This window comes from Chinchilla lanigera, unplaced genomic scaffold (genome assembly GCF_000276665.1).
Source record: "Chinchilla lanigera isolate Chin_1 unplaced genomic scaffold, ChiLan1.0 scaffold00042, whole genome shotgun sequence".
Classification (NCBI taxonomy): Eukaryota; Metazoa; Chordata; class Mammalia; order Rodentia; family Chinchillidae; genus Chinchilla; species Chinchilla lanigera.
Window position 1 is genome coordinate 18,548,999 of NW_004955443.1, and position 16,677 is coordinate 18,565,675.

At 37.5% G+C, this 16,677-nt stretch overlaps 1 protein-coding gene across 4 annotated transcripts in view; it reads right to left on the reverse strand.

Moving 5' to 3' along the window:
• Tbc1d19 (TBC1 domain family, member 19) overlaps positions 1-16,677 on the reverse strand; it is a 123,683-nt gene that overhangs the window by 26,832 nt on the left and 80,174 nt on the right. For all 4 annotated transcript variants that reach the window (XM_013518111.1, XM_005392027.2, XM_013518113.1 and 1 more), the window contains 2 exons: positions 6,596-6,680; positions 4,901-4,945 (listed from right to left, as the gene is read on the reverse strand). In XM_013518111.1, coding sequence (XP_013373565.1) covers positions 4,901-4,945; positions 6,596-6,680 — 130 coding nt within the window. The remainder of the gene's footprint in view (positions 1-4,900; positions 4,946-6,595; positions 6,681-16,677) is intronic.

Below are 16,677 nucleotides of genomic sequence, written 5' to 3' on the forward strand. Positions count from 1 at the left end.
GCTTCTATGTACAGGATCCATAATGGTCTGGAAAGGACCTAGGTGACCTTAGGTTTCCAACTCTTACTAACTTTTAGGCTCTGGGCAAGAAGGAAGTGAAGGCTAAGGTAGAGTTGTAAGTTACCCAGCTAAGCCTCGTAGAAATGATCCGTTCCAAGCCAACTGCAAAAACTGGGAGAATGATTTTTTAATTTTTTTTTTTCTTTGAGATGTTTGAGGAAAGGTCTATAAAATCATTAGCTGACCATGTTTAGTCTCTGGAACAAAGACTTCAGTGTGGCACACAGGTCAATACAGTTTTTACAGAAATGGTTTGGAAAAGTCATTAAACATAATAAGCAACAATAAATTCTGGGGTAGTGGAGAAGACCTTATTTGCAGAGTTTTCATATTGTAATAGTCAAGATAGCCAATTTTCAACAATGGAAAAATTACTAGGCATGCAAAGAAATAAGAAAAAAATTAATGAAAACTATCCTTGAGGAAAGTCAGACACTCGGTTTTGCAGACTTTAACTATCCCCCTGCATGACCTGGCCCCTGTCTCTCTTTCCCACCCTGCTTTGAATCAGTGCATTATCATTTGTCTCACTGGCCATCTTGGTGTTCTTCACACCACAAGGCACTGCTCCTACCTGTGGCCTTCAAACATGACACCATGTTTGAAGGCCATTCTCCTTCGGGAATGCTCTTCTCCCATTCTCCTTCGGGAATGCTCTTCTCCCGCTTCTTGGCAGAGCTCACTCTGAATGTTCCAATCTCCCTTCTCTCTTGCCTCCTAGCGGCACCTTTGCTGACTACCTTATCTAAAATAGCCACGTCTACTCTAAGTGCCTACAATTTCTGTTCCTTTCCATTATTTGCTTCATTGTAACTCTCAAATTTCTCTGATTAGTCTGGATGAAAATCTTCTTAGAACCTGTTTTTAAAATTTTTATTTTTATTAGTACATGTTTGTGGTACATAATGATTGCATTCATGGTGAGGAGCTGGCTGGCACATGTACATAACACACTGTACTTCTATGTCCTCTTCTGCTCCTCTCCCCTTTCCCTCCCTCCATCTCTTGGTCATTCTCCCATCTGCAAAAGATCCAGCTCTCTGTTTCCTATTAGTGATCTTATTTTGCTTTTTAATTTCTTTATACTTTGGGTTTCTCATATAAGAGAAACCATGTGACATTTAAGCTCGTGTGTCTGACTTATTTCACTTAACACTATGTCTCAAGGTGCATCCATTTTCCTACAAATGACTCAAGCTTATCCTTCTTTATAGCAGAGTCCACAACCTACTGTATACAATCTTATACTTTCTCAATAATCCACTTTCTTTTCCTCTGCCAGACACTATAATAAAATCAATGAAATTTTTTGAGGCATTAGGGCATGGTGATAATAACATTGCTCACAAAGCCAGACAACTTAGATTCAAAACCTGACTTTTCCACTCATCAGCTGGGCAGGTTGATATTCTGTACCTCAGTTTCTTTACCTATAATAGAGATATTAGTATTTGCCCACAGGATTATTATAAGGATTAAATGAGTTAATACATATACTGTAGTTAACTACTGTCTTGTATATACTACTGCTTAGAAAATGTTAGCTGCTGCTATGACTACTATTAAAAGTATTAGTATGGATATATATGCACACACACATATGCACACATCTTGAGCTCATTATAAAGATCTTATTTTATTTTTTTGAGACAAGGTCTCACTATGTAGTGCAGGCTGGCCTTGAATTCACTATGTAGCCCAAGCTGGCCTTGAACTCATGATAATCCTGCATCAGCCTCCCAGATGCTAGTGTTACAGGTATGCACCAGTATACCCAGCAAAGATCTTAAATGATAATATGCTCCAACCTAGAACATATGATACCTTTGTAAAGGATACATGGTTATTGGTTTTTACATAAAATAGTCCCTGGCTGATTTGCTGGTGTGCTCTTATATGCTGTTTCATAGTTTCTGTATTTTCTTGTGTGAGGGCTCAAACTTCACTTCTCATCATTACTGGTTATTTTTCACATCTGTATCAGTCTCTTTCCATTTTGCTATTCTTTCAGGTGGGATACACCAAGTTTGTTGAAAATATATGTTAAGTAACAGCTACTATTTTGCTATTTTCTAAACCAAGTTGCAAAAGCTCCCTTATGAATAGAGAGAAGAAACCAGTTGATGGACATCTCCTGGCTATTCAGAGGTAATTTTTTTTGGTATTTCCCATTTCTTAGATAAATGTAAAACGTTATCAGAAAGTTAACAGTCTGAGATGATAGCTGTAATAACAATTTTGTATGTATATGCAAATGTTAAAATTAACAAGCCTAGGAATTGAGTTCAAATAAATATTCACTGCATTCCTACTACATGCTAGATACATATTGAGGGAACAAAAGTGAAACAAAAATATAGTTCTGAACCTCTGGAAGCTTGTGATATCAAGGGAGAGATTAAATATAAATAAACAATGGCAAGATGATATGGTAAGAGATATCACAGACTTTATGACCAGGCTCTGTGGGCCTAGGGGAAAGGCCTTACCCTAACAGCCGGTGGGCATCAGGGAAGCTCCTGGCAAAGAGCAGGTCTAAACTGAGCCTTGGTGACAGCTAAGTAAAAAAGGGTGCCTGGGCTCGTCTAAGGATGGAAGAGGGAGAGACCATGGGGTAGGAAGAACAGAATGGTTGGCTGTCTGCAAGAAAAATAGAGTTTGATATTGCTATGATAAGAAGAGAGAGAGATGGGAAATGGTGAGAAATTTTAGAAGATAGGAAGTAGACTGTGTAGGAATCACATATGAAAGGTTCTCACATATATGTCATACAGAGAAGCTTTGATGTTACTTAAAATATAGGAGCCATGAAAGAATTAAAAGCATCACACCACAGTGATATATGCATACTCATGTTTACAGCAGCACAATTTGTGATAGCTAAATCTGGGAAACAGCCTAGATGCCCATCAACAGATGAATGGATAAAGAAAATATGTTTTTTATGTATAATAGAGTACTACTCTGCCATAAAGAAGGATAAACTTGGACATTTTTAGGCAACCGGATGCACCGAGACTATACTTTTACGAGAACACAACTGGACACACATGTTTAAATATCACTTTGATTCTCTCGTGAGAAATTGAAAGTAAAAATGAAGACCAAAATGGGTGACAGATATTGGGATGTAGGAAGAAAATGTTCAAACGGGAAGGGGAACAAGGGGGGTGGAGGAAGGAAAAGGAAAAGGAAAAAAGAGAATGGAAGAAAAAACAGAAACAAAGCTTTTGTAAATATGGAGGGGAATAAAGGTTCAAGGGAGGGGAGGGGATTGGGGGAAAAAAAGGAATCAAGATGTATCATGTACAGATACAAATTCCCTACGATGAGTGTGATCATTACATATATCAGAAGTGTACCAACACAATTAATTAAAAAATAAAATATACGAGCCATTAAGAAGTGTTTGAGAGAGACGGCAATCTTTAGATTTTTCATTTTAAATCAGATACCGGGGGAAGAAGGAGTAAAACTAGAAAGAAGGAGCAAGAGAGACCAGTTAGGCGGCTGCTGTGATAAATAAACTGGAGTCAGGAGGGCCTGAAAGAAAGCAAGGCAGTGGTGAGGGCCCAGCTTTCTCTGGAAGAGAAACCTGGGCGGCTCAGAGACAGCAGATGAGGGGCTCGAGGACGACGTCATGATTTCATGCCTTGAGTTCCTGGGTAGATGATGATGCAGTTAACTGTACTTTGACTTTAGTGTTTTAGTGGGGAGGGTCACAGGAAGACGAAGTGGTGAGTTTAGGCTGAGACATATTAAGTCTGAGGTACTCACAGGACAAGTCAGAGGGAGAACTTTTAGACTAACACACAGATTCGTGAAAGCTGATGGAAGCTCCTAGGGAAATGCTTAGGCAGAGAAGAGCCAGCTCAAGGGAAACATGGGTAAGAAGGGCAGCTGTCAATGGTCTGGAAAGAAACTGCAATTACAGGAACAGCATCATAAAATCCAGCTGTGAGTTTCAGACATAGTGACCAATAGTGTTTAGCATAGTCGTCAGCTGTATCTCCTGAGCTCTCACTACCTGGCAGGCACTGTGCTGTCTTACACACCATATCTCATTTAATCCATTATCCACAAGCTAAGCTGGTGAATCTGGCATTCAGAGAAGTCCTGATACCTACCCAAGGTCATGGGGCAAGCTGGAAGAACTGCGATTTAAACCCAGGTCTGCTGGACTACAAAGCCCATGTCGTTACCTCTACTGGTGTAAAAGAATTCTTCAGCGTGCAACTTAATTTTGCCATAAGGACAGTTATAATTGCTTTTCCAAGAAGCGTATCCTAAAAGCTAATAATGTAAAAGGAATATTTAATATATATTTAATAGTAATGTACAAATATAGTATTTAACATAATATTAAATACGAAGTCATTCACATATGATCACTTCATAACATCAAACTGGATTACTTCAGTGACACTTCTTCATAATCTTTGCATTTCACAAATGCCACACCGGCCAACTTAGGGCAACAACAAAGCACAGCGCAAAGAACAGCACAGCACTGCCTGGAGCACAGACCCAGCGGTGCCCAAAGGGGAGCCCCGGCTAGCCAGTGAGGGTTCTTCAGAGGAAAACTAGGAGCCCGTCCTACACATTCGTGCCTACTAAGCCTTCTTGAAAATTTACTAAGCAGAAGCAGAGAAGGTATGTATAGTTTAGCACAAACCTACCAGAGTGTGGAAAATTTCACTAGAATATACATTGTATGGGAGGTTTATTTTAGATGATAAATTAATTTCCATTTAAAGACAGAATAAGAAAGGAACATTTCTACTATAAAAGTTGTAATTTTCCAATTTCCCACTAGAGGAAGCAATAGCATTACTCTCACCATTTGGTGGATAAAAGACGGCATATTCTTCTAATCCTAGTTTTCCTGCAAGATAAGATGACAGAGGATTTTATGATTAAGTAAAATAAAATATTAAAAATTATGCATTAATAATGGAATTTTAAAAACTATTATAGTTCAATTATATTTCATTTCATAATATGAAACTAATCTGAAAAACTGCCAGCCAATTTTCTGATATTAGCAAATCTTTCATGAATTAAAATCAACAATATATGCCAAAATACAAGGAAAAGGGTACAAAAGGAACAAATAGCAAAGACATTCAAACTTGTTAAGAACTTAAGAAGAATCTACTTATAAGCATAGAATTGTTTTGCTAAATATAAATTATCCTAATCTATTCATTGAAGCCAGCCCCAAGAGGTGCAATAATCTTATTAACTTATATTTTAATGGCATGTGATTAAAAGTTGAAAATTAAAAGTCTTTAACTGTATGGTGATCATATTTTCAGAATCCCAAATAGTTCATATGATCAGAGAATGTGGCTAAATATTTGAAATCAGAATTGTCCTAGAAAAGTAAAGAATATTCATTATAATAAAATATTTAACAGACTTGATGGAGTAGCTTCCCCTCCAAATTTTCAAAGTTCTCAGATTTTCTCACCTTCCACAGAGTATTTTTAGGTAGCTTTTAGCCATAGACTCAAAAGTGTCTATTGAACAGACAGTCATTCTTCCACAGGGTTTTAAAGTAAATTTTTTAAATTAAAAAAAAGTATTTTTATTTTTGCTTTGTTTTTGGTTAAGGGTAGTGGAAGAGGATCTGAGAGGAAAAAAAGAAGTGTGGGCCATTTAGGTTAGTGTGAAAATGACAAGGACCACTCCTTGTGTAAGGAAAGACGGAATAATGACAGACAGACACATACACTGATTACTCATCTAGGTGCAGAGACACAAACAAAATTAATGTGGTCTATAGTCCCCCAACTATGTGGTTTATAATCTAGCCTAGTGACGGTGAGTCTTTTCTGTTGTTGGTTTTCTTTTGAGTTTTCAATGATAACAGGCTGCGACATGCGTGCCACAGGTTTGCCACCACTCGACAGGGTAAGGAGCTTTCAGTGCCGAGGTTCACAAATTAATGAAAAGACGTTGAAAGGGCTGCCAGCTGCAGTCAGTTCAGTGTTCAGGTGACGGCAGCAGGCAGTAAGATAGAAATTAGAGCGCCAACAGCACATGCATTACATCAAAAGTTTAAGTGTGACAGGACATTTTGAGAAAAGCAATATAAAAAGTTTAAGACATTAGAAAACCAAATCTATATGATGCATTCATAGTTAGAAAGTAAAGGTCAACAGAAATGAAAACACTGCAATAGAGACAGCAAGCAGGGAGGGCAAAAGGTAACCTGATTCTACTTCTTGGAAGCACTTAACTGTGACTTGTGATGAGCTGCTTGGGCACTGATTTAAGTGATGAGGAAAGGATGGTCCTCTGAGAGAAATCTTAATTTACAATTAAAGAATAGCTAATGTGGGGCTGGGGATTTAGCTCAGCGGCACAGCGCCTGCCTGGCAAGCGCGAGGTTGTGAGTTCAATTCCCGGTACCAGAAAAAAAACAAAATAAAGAAAAATAATACGTAACGTGAATACAAGCTATAAAATAAATGTTCTTGGATTTGGTGTTATCTCAAATAATACCTTCTTAAAATTAGTAAAATATTACCTCTTATGTATGACTTTGGTGGTGAAGCACTGTTGTATGCAAAGTGGCCCAGTACAGACGTATCCCGGGAAAAGCAAAGTAATACCTAGATATAATGAGGAAAAATAAGCAATTAAAGACTGTTATAAAACCAGATAATGGGACATAGCTCAGCAGCACAGCACCTGCCTGGCAAGCGCAAGGCCCTGAGTTCGATTCCTGGTATCAAAGAAAGCAAAACAGATAATGTGCTGCTCTTTCCCACCTGGGAGGTACTGAGACAGCGCGGGCGTCAGGTTCTGCACTAGGCCTCGCAATCGGAGAATGCTCTTTACGGGTGTGCCCACATAACTGTTAATAGTGGGGTGCCAAGTATAGAGGGCCAACACCCTTCCAAAGATTTCTCACTGTTGGCCACCCACACTTTGAACAACAGAAAGTGCAAGCTGCTAAGTACCAGTTGATTCTTTTCTGTTTTACCTGGAGATAAGAAACTTCTAGGTCACAGTGGTGGCAAACCTATGGCATGTGTGCCACAGTAGGCCATCTGCATCTCTGAAAGCTCTAAACCGTTCACCATCACTGACTTAGGAGAACTTTAATAGATGAGAAATGTATAGGGCAGACCCTAGGTAACCAGAGTGGCATAGGACAGTTTGGGAAGGTGGAACTACACTCACTGCTGGGTGCAGCAGGCAGGTGGACATGTCAGGGTTGGAGGCAAGGGGACATGGTATTCGGAAGGCATGGCAACAGCTTTAGAACAAGCTGTTGCCCAATACACCGTAGAAGCCGGCTGTCTTATCTGCAGGTAGAATGTGGCAGCTCTACCTGGAGATGCAAATAGGTGGGGGAGAACAAGATCAAGGGCGCCCAGTAGGAGAAACTGGATTGCTGAGACTACCCTGGTATTTGGGAGCAGGCATCCAATTACCAGGAAAGTGAATAATGACAAGAAATCTGGGTCCTGGTATTAGAACACTTGGGATTCTAAACATGTTACCATGGAAAGAATTCATGACTGGAAAAGGCAAAACAGGGGCGCAGAGTTAGGGTTGGGGTTACAGCAAGAATGAATGGAGAGCAGAATGCTTTTGTGTCTAAGACACAAGAAAGAAGGGCTCAGTTCCTTTCAAAGAATAAACAGAGATTCGGCTTAGGCTCAGTGGTAGGATGTGGGCACCAACGATCCCGCCACACCACTGATTTTTATTATGTTTTAAAAGAATGCACATGTGAAACTTTATGATAAAAAATTACAAATGTAGATGATAAAACAGGAGAAAACATCCAGAATCACACCAGCATTGATATGAAGATTTATATTATTTTAGTCTGCTTTTATACACACATACAAATTTTTCAAACAAAAGGACTACTAATAGTTTTATAACTTATTTTCTCTTACTGTTATTAAAAAATCCTCTCCAGGTACCTCCCCAGGTACACTTTGCAGACTGTATGGATGAATAATTACATAAGCTGTCTCACTGTTGATCATTTAATTATTTCTACTTTACCCAATTATAAGCAATGCTATGATGAACTTCCTTATGTACAACTTTAGTTACTGCATTTATATCCTTAAAATTGTACTATCTGTCTGGTCAAATGCTATAGACATTTATTTTATTGTAGTTTCTGTATTTTTTGAGACATGGTTTCACTATACAGTTCAGGTTAGCCTTGAACTCACTTTAAAGCCCAGGCTGGCTTCAAACTCATAGCAGTCTTCCTGCCTCAGCCTCCTGAGTGCTGAGATTACAGCTGTGCATTCTATGCCTGGCTTCTACAGACATTTAGATTGATACTTAATACATGTTACCAAATTGGCCTCCAGAGAGGTGGATATTTTGTTTTTGTTTTTTGTTTGCTGACTTACCCATTTTCTCTTTAATCAGAACAGGTTATCATCATACAGGTAAAATACAGTATCTTGCTTTAATAATTTGAAGTGCTTTAATTACTAGTTGTTATGGTTTATGTCTGTGTGTCCCCCCAAAGCCTCCTGCGGCCCTGGGGCAGGCTATTAGAGTTTGAATATGGGTATGAGAGCTGCACCCGCCCGGGAGTGGACAGTTTGCATATGTAAGGGACAGGAAAAGAGTGCTTGGGGCATTCCTCCCCCATTCCGCCCCTGTGTAAGTTAGTTGTTGCTTAGCTGTGGCTGCTGTCCTGAGCAGCAGCTCTCTGCCACGTGCCACTCTGCCTTATAATTTGCCAAGTACGGACTGAAACTTCCACGAACTGTAAACGAAATAAACCTTTCCTTCCTTAATTTTGGGCGTCAGGTATTTTGTCCCAGCAGTGAGAAAAAAGTAACCGAGACACTAGTGAATTAAATACTTCCATTTGCATTTTTGTTATTTTCTCATTCATTTTGCTTCTTTAAAACATATTTTTAAAATTAGTGGTTGGTTACATTTTCATATATGAAAGTCTCATTTTTAATTTAATTGCATATATTTACAATTTAATATATATTTATAAACAGTACATATGTATGTGTGCATGTGCATGTGTATGTATGTGTGCATGTATGAATGCATACTAGGGACTGAATACAGGGCCTCATGCATGCTAAGCACATGTTTTGTCACTAAGTTACACTCTTAGCCCTGAGCCTAATTTTATTTTTCAAATGGTTTTCCTCAGCTAATACATTAATTCTTTTGACATGATGTTTTTAACTTTTACATACTCAAATCTACCATACTTCCTTTTATGTTTAGGCATCAATCCTTCCCCACATTTATATTCTACATATATTCACATAAATTATGAAACTTGGTATTGCTCATCATGTATTTCTGGTTCCTCCCTTTGGAAACACGTATGTCAGCTTGTCTCTTCTGTCCAGGGTGGTGTTATGCATGGCCATGGGACTTGCTCTTTACTCAATGAAAGGCCTATGTATCACTTTAGAGTTTCCAAATGGAAGCCTCTGCTGACTTTTACTGTGAGTGAAGTGGGGTGTCACGGCATGGCTTTAAGCACTAGTGTGAAATGACTTAACTCATTTTATAAGCAATGACAGGAGGAATAAGGGAGAGAGGAGGTAAAGGGATGAGAAAGGAATTGAGAGGTGTTATGTTCATGTACCAACCCCCCACAAGGAATGTATTATGTAATGTAAACATGCACTAATAAAAAATAAAAACTGGAAGGAATCACACTAACCATCATGTGGAGAATTAGCTATGAGAACAAGGACAGAGGCAGAGAGACCAGTTAAGAAACTCTTGACAGTAGTGTGGACTAAGATGGTAGCAATGTGCAGTCAGTTTGTGGTATACCACCCCGGGGTCCCTTTTTAGCAACAAAGAACTTACGATAGCTGCTAGTAGAGCTACAACAGCCAGCCCTGAGCTGCCCTCAGCAGTCAGCTCCTTTTGGAATTACTTCTGCTGAAGAAAGCTATTTTGTTCAAATAGCAAGATCACACAGTTTTCATAGAATAGCCCATATCCAATAAAGATGATGTCTAGGAAAGAGTTCTGAACCTCTTGCCCCTAACTGAGAAGGGTCTGACATTTATGCCATCTTCAGAATACTGCAGAGTGTGCTGTAGCTTCCATTTAAACTGTATTTCTAGATTTCCCCTGCTCAGTCTTGCTTCGTTTATCACCTTTTGGGTCCCAACAATACTCCCTAATAAACCTTCAGGATGCTAGTCTCCAAGTGAGTTGGCTTCCCTGGGAACCCATCTTGAATACAGTGAAAGAGGTAGAAGAGGACAATATTCTTAATACTGTACATTATGAAGGCAGGGCCAAGAGGATTTACTGCCAGATTGGATGTGGTAGGTGAGAGAAAGACAGAAGTCAAGGATGAGGCCAAGTGGAGGTTAAAAGTAGAAGGATGCTTGCTTGAGCAAGTCAAAAATGAGAGTTACCGCTGAGAGGGAAAGTAGCAAGTGGAACAACCTTGGGGGTGAGACTAGAAGTTCAGTTTTCAGCATGCTCAGTTTGAGAGGTCTGTAACACATATAAATGGAGACACTGAAGAGGTACTTGGCAGTACTAGTCTGGCATGTAGAGAGAGGTGTGAACTAAAGATATAAATCTAGGAGTTATTAATATATAAATAGTACCTTCACCTATTAATATTATGAATATTTTCTAATAGTTAAGCAAAATTGTTAGGCTCTTTAAAAATCCTAAACTCATAAAATGTTATTGAACAAGCAAGTAATATTGACCTCTTCTCTTTCCATACCTTCATGTACCACTGCAGTCTGCAAAGTAACACCCCCACAAATGTCCACATTCTAATACTTAGAATGTGCGGCTATGTTACCTTCTACGACAAAAAGAATTTTGCAGGTGTGATTAAATTAGTGATCTTTAAATGGGGATATTATCCGGGATTATCAGACTAGGCCCAATAAAATCACAAGGATCCATCAACGTGAAAGAGAGGCAATAGAGTCAGAGTCAAACATTTGAAGACGCTATCCACTGGCTCTGAAGAAGGAAGAGGCCATGAGCTGTAGAATGCAGGTGCATTCTAGATGCTGCAAAAAATAAAGAAATGGGTTAAAAGCCTCCAGAAGCAATCTAGCCTTGCAAACACCTTGACTATAGCCCCGTGAGACTCATTTCAGAGTTTTGAACTTCAGAACCATAAGAGAATATATTGGTTTTAAGAAACTAAATTTGTAGTAATTTATTACAGCAGCAATAATAAGCTAAGACAACTAATAAACTAGTACAACAGTAATGAATACAACTAATACAAGTATACTAAAAGAGTACAATACACAGACACACACACATATCTTTCTATTTTCCTTAAAGAAGGAAAACAATTCCTTCAAAATGCCTGTGTTAACTTTCCCTTGGTTTAGCTCATTTGGGAGAGGATATAATGTTAGAAAAAGCTCTATGATTAAATATATTCACCTAGAGTAACTGTGGCCCTAGAGAAGACAAGATATCTGAGACGGTTCTAAGGAGAACATTGGTGACTGTAAGGTGATAATACCAGAGGTGTTAGTACCTACTGGTGCACAACCCTGGTATACAAGCAAAGAGCTTCCAACTCCTACTCTAACAAGTCATTTAACTTACCAGATTCTAATTTCTGTGTCTGAAAGAAAAGATCAATTTATTATAAATTTGCTAGAGTATGTAATTGTATAAAAATGACATTTTTCAATCAAATTAAATACAGCATTTAACTTTGATCACATACAAATTAGGTAAAAATTAAATTTTTAGGGGTGAAGTTATATATGACAGTGATTTACTTATTTGGAAGAGTTACAAGAAACAATACATAAGTGTGAACTATCAGTCATATAGCAGAATTACACCTAAAATGTTTATGTACAGCTACAAAAGATTCATTTGAGCCTAAGCTTTCTTTTATTTGTAAAAAATATATTCATAGTAAATATTTTTGAGATATAAGTTGTTTACATAATGAAAAGCACCAAAAATGCCAGATATCAGCTGAACAATCACTTACATACAAATACTATACACTTTTTTCACTTGTGGTGCACTTGCATTTTTCACCAAATCACTCTGAAGAATTTCAAATAATAAAATTTCAAGAAAGCCTTTTTAAAACACTCTGCCCTCATTTAAATTTCCATAAAGGGCAATGTGACTAACTGGGCTTTGAAAATGGACAGACTCAGCTTGATGTCCTGGTAGCTTTATGAGTTTGGGCTCTAAGACTGCTAATTCATCTTTAATAAGAAATCAAGGTGCCCACCTCATAGAATTGCAATAAGAATTGGTTAAGAAGTGGATTCTAGGAAGTACTGAAGTAGGAGCTGATATATAGACCATAACTCTATCTATCTTTCCACCTAGACAACAATTGTACTGACAATTATATTCAGACAGGGTATGTCTGAATATAACTGGGAGCTCTGGAGACTAGTAAAGTCTTGTAACTTTCAGGATAAGGCTTGGATGGTATTGTGCTTGAGTCAGTCAATTTCACCTCTTAGTATAGTAGCATCTACCCGTCCCTAAGCACCTTGGAAAGCTGTTAGCTATGCATGTATTCCAGGTACAGTATGAAGGATCCAGGATAGGGGAAAAAAAGCATACTTCTCTCCAAATATTGTAGTATTTTTACTCTGATTGCTGCTTCTCATCAGAAAAGAAAGAAGAGACAGAGGACAGGGATGGAAAGAAAAGCTCCATTATTTTTATATATCCTCCCACTTTCATAAAGCCCTCCCCTCTGGTTGAGGTGACTTTCAGGGGATTTAAAGGGATGGCCCCCCCTTTCATTTTCTCCTTTCTCTCTTTTATCAGGCATTATAGAATAGCACATTCAAAAACAACTACAGGGCTGGGGATGCATCTCAGCAGCGCAGCGCCTGCCTGGCAAGTGCAAGGCCCTGAGTTCAATTCTCAGTACCAAAAAAGAACATAGTAAAAAAAAAAAGACCAAAAACAACTACATATATAAAGAAAATTAGGGAGTTGGTATGCCGAAAGAAAGGTGCAGGCTCAGAAGAGACCTTAAGTTTACATCTCATGCTGATCCTGGGCATAGCAAGAACCTACAACAATCAAAGAAACAAAAACAATAACAAAACACAGGAAGACCAAGGGGAGGGGGAGAATATTATTTTGAGAGAAACTACATAATTATAGTCAAGTGTTTTTAGCAAAATAACAAAAATCACAAAGAATACAAAGAACCTGGAAAGTATGGCCAAAGAGGGAAAAAGAAGTCAACAGAAACTTTACTTGAAAATAACTGATAGCAAGTCTACTAGTAACACCTCAAAAATGCTCTAAGAACTAAGATGTAAAGAAAGGAAAGAAATTATATATGAAAAGATGGAAATCTCAAGAAGGAAACCTAATAAGAAACCAAAAACTGTAATTCTGGAGCTGAAAAGTACAATAACTGAAATGAAAAGTTCACTAGAAAGATTCAAAGGCACATTTGAATAGGCAGAAAAGAGTAAGCAACCTTGAAAACAGGAAATAGAAATAAGTGAGTTCACTGAACATAAAGAAAAATTGAAGTGATCAGAGTCTTAGGAACCAACAGTGTATCATCAAGCCAACCACTATATACATTGTAGGCATCCCAGAAGAGAAGAGAGAGAAGAAAAAAAAACCAGACAAAACATTTGAGAAAAATGGTTTGGGGTATTCCAGGTTAAGACACTAGTGATAAGGAGATAAAGACAAACCAGCAAAGGTGAATGAGAATGCCAGCTAGTGAGATAGAAGAAAACTGATAAAGCTTAAAGTCCTAAGAGCCAACTGAGGAAATAAAATCAAGGGGGAATGATATCCTGAACTGCCAAAGCAGTTAGGGCTACTAGTATAGCTCAGTGGTAGTGCACTTATCTAGTAATATGAGGCTCTGGGTTCAGGCCCCAGGATGGAAAAAAAAAATAAAAAGATCAGGGCTGAGTGGTAAGGTGAGATAAGTTTTAATATCTAAATGTAGAAACTGGCCTTATTGCAAATAAAATAACAAAAGGAAGGGAAACTGAATATATAATGCCTTTAATTATGAAGGGGAGTTGAGGTTAGTGTTCCAAGGCAGAAATTAGCTTTACTGTGTAGATAAAATAACAAAAAGAAAGGAAATCTTAGTATATCAGTACAAATTCAGGTAGGTGGGGTATGTGTGGCAGTGGGAGCATGTGGAAGTTCTCCTCTCATACCTTATTAATGTTTTAGAAGCTAAAAAAAGTCATCAGGTAAGAGAAAGAGAAGAGATGGAAATTTGAAGAGATGGGTATGAAAAATCATCTAGGAGAGTGGATGAATGAATGGACTAAGAAAATAAAGTAGAATTAGTAGGCAGAATTTAAGAACTCAAAGTTAGTGGTCCTGAATGTAAAGTAAAACCACTTAGTAAGCTTGCATTTCCAGCCATGTTCAAATGCTTATGGCAGCCAGAGAATCATTGGAAAGCTATATTTAAACAGGGTTAAAGTTTTGTCCGATAATTTCTATTAGAAATTGGGAGAAGGGCAAGAGAGTTGAACACATACACATTCAAGAAGAAATGATTATATGTTTTACATTTGCTCTCTCCTATCTGTTCATAAAGATATTGCTCTATGTCAGGGGCTCATTAACTCTAACCTGAACTACCAGAGCTCTTCATTACTATCTAGCAAGCTAATCTCCCCTCACCAAACACTGTATGGTCATTGCCATGTTTATTTTTATCTTTCCTATTTTCCCCCTAATTCTTTGTTTTCAAGAACTAGAAATTTCTTAAAATATTTTTATTTCACAGCCATCACTGAATCATTCTCAGAATTTTAATTGTTTTTGGCAGAACTGCATATAAAGCTATATTAGTGCATTTATCAAATTATAACTGTATGTCTTCCCCTATTTTCCACTATGATGTGAGCTTAATCAATATCAATATCTTCTAGCACCTAACACAGTACCCACATCAGAATAGGCACGCAATTATTTTATTAATTGGTTACATGAATAAATGATATCTTTCTCAAATTCCATTCAATGGTATAAAAAAATCTGTAAATAGGGCACACTCCTTACTTCTCCCCTTAAGCATATGATACAGAAGTCAAGTATAAGATGCAAGATTTGGTATAAAACATAAAGTATAAATCTCCATGTATTTGTTTTATAATATTAATTTTTTTAACATTTTATACACTTTGGACAATATATTAACTTATGCAGGCTATGATAATGCCATTCATAACTGGAACCTGAAAATGATAATCTCAAAACATTCGATTAACTTCTGTTAAGGAAATGCCTTTGATTGGTATAATTTAACACTTTCAGCACACTAAATCTCTTTTTATAAGTGTATGTTTGCAACACACAACAGTTATGTTTATTTTGGGAACTGGTACATGTATATAACATATCTTGATCATTTTCAATACCTTTACCTCTCTCACCATCCCCTTTCCTGAATTCCTTTCCCTATTTTCAAACTGTGTGCTCTCTTATTTCCTACCACCTTTTCTTTCTTTTTCCTTCCTTCCTTCTTTCTTCATTTTTTTAGGTTTCTCAACACTAAATTGTGTTAGAATTTCATGCAAAATAAAAACTAAATTTTAAAATACTTCAAAATTGACTTATTATCCAAAACATTTCTATAATGTCCTATAACATTTCTATAATGTTACCTATAAAATTTAAGTAACATTAACAGAGGCATTCAAGAGGAGAATCTGTGAGCCCTGTAAGATGAGACCAGATTTTCTTTAGTGAGGGATTGCTAGATATTTTCTCATCTGTATGTGGATGCAGAAATGTCACATGCCATGTAATTTTGCAGTCCAGTCAGAAAGCCCAATAAATAAGTAGGGGATAGAAACATTAAATAAAACATAACTGGAAACATTAAATTTGCTCCACTATCATCAATTTCCCATAGAGCAGCTGTGTTGTTAGAAAGCTCTTCCAAAGGAAAGCCTGAAATTAAATACAAGAAAATTTCTTCTATCTTATCACACATATAAAATCATTTTCCCAGAAGAAAAATAGGATTCAATTTCACATAATACAATATTATTTTCTATGTATATAATTATATAGTTTTATTAGTTAAATAAGTACTATGATTTGGAACTAGGTGTTCCTCAAAAACTTCCTGTGAGCATAGTAGGGCATTTGTGAGATGATACCATGATGATGCCATAGCTGGCTTGCCATTAGGAGGAGGTATGGTTGGAAAAGGCTGGTCACTGACACGGTGGCCTGAAAGGATTATTTCCCTCCCCCATCTTGTCTTGTGACTGATTCTCGCTGCTTCCTGTCTGCCATTAAGTGAGAAGATTTTCCTCTGCCATGCCTCTCCGCCTTGGCACCAGATGGCTATAGACTGAACCTCTACAAATTGTGAGCCAAAACAAACCTTCCCTCCTTTCAGCGGTGAGTGTTGGGTATTTTGTCCCGGCAACAAGAAAAGTGACTAAGACAATAAGGTTCTAATAATTCAGACTAACTTAAAATAAACAAATGATGTCACAATGTAAAGTGTTTACCTAGTAAACTGAACATATGAAGAAAATTTAAGTTTGCATAATTCTTAAAAAGAGCAGCTTAAGTGTTGTATTTACCCCTGCTCTTACATAATTAGGATAAAGATTCACATAAGAGCTTATT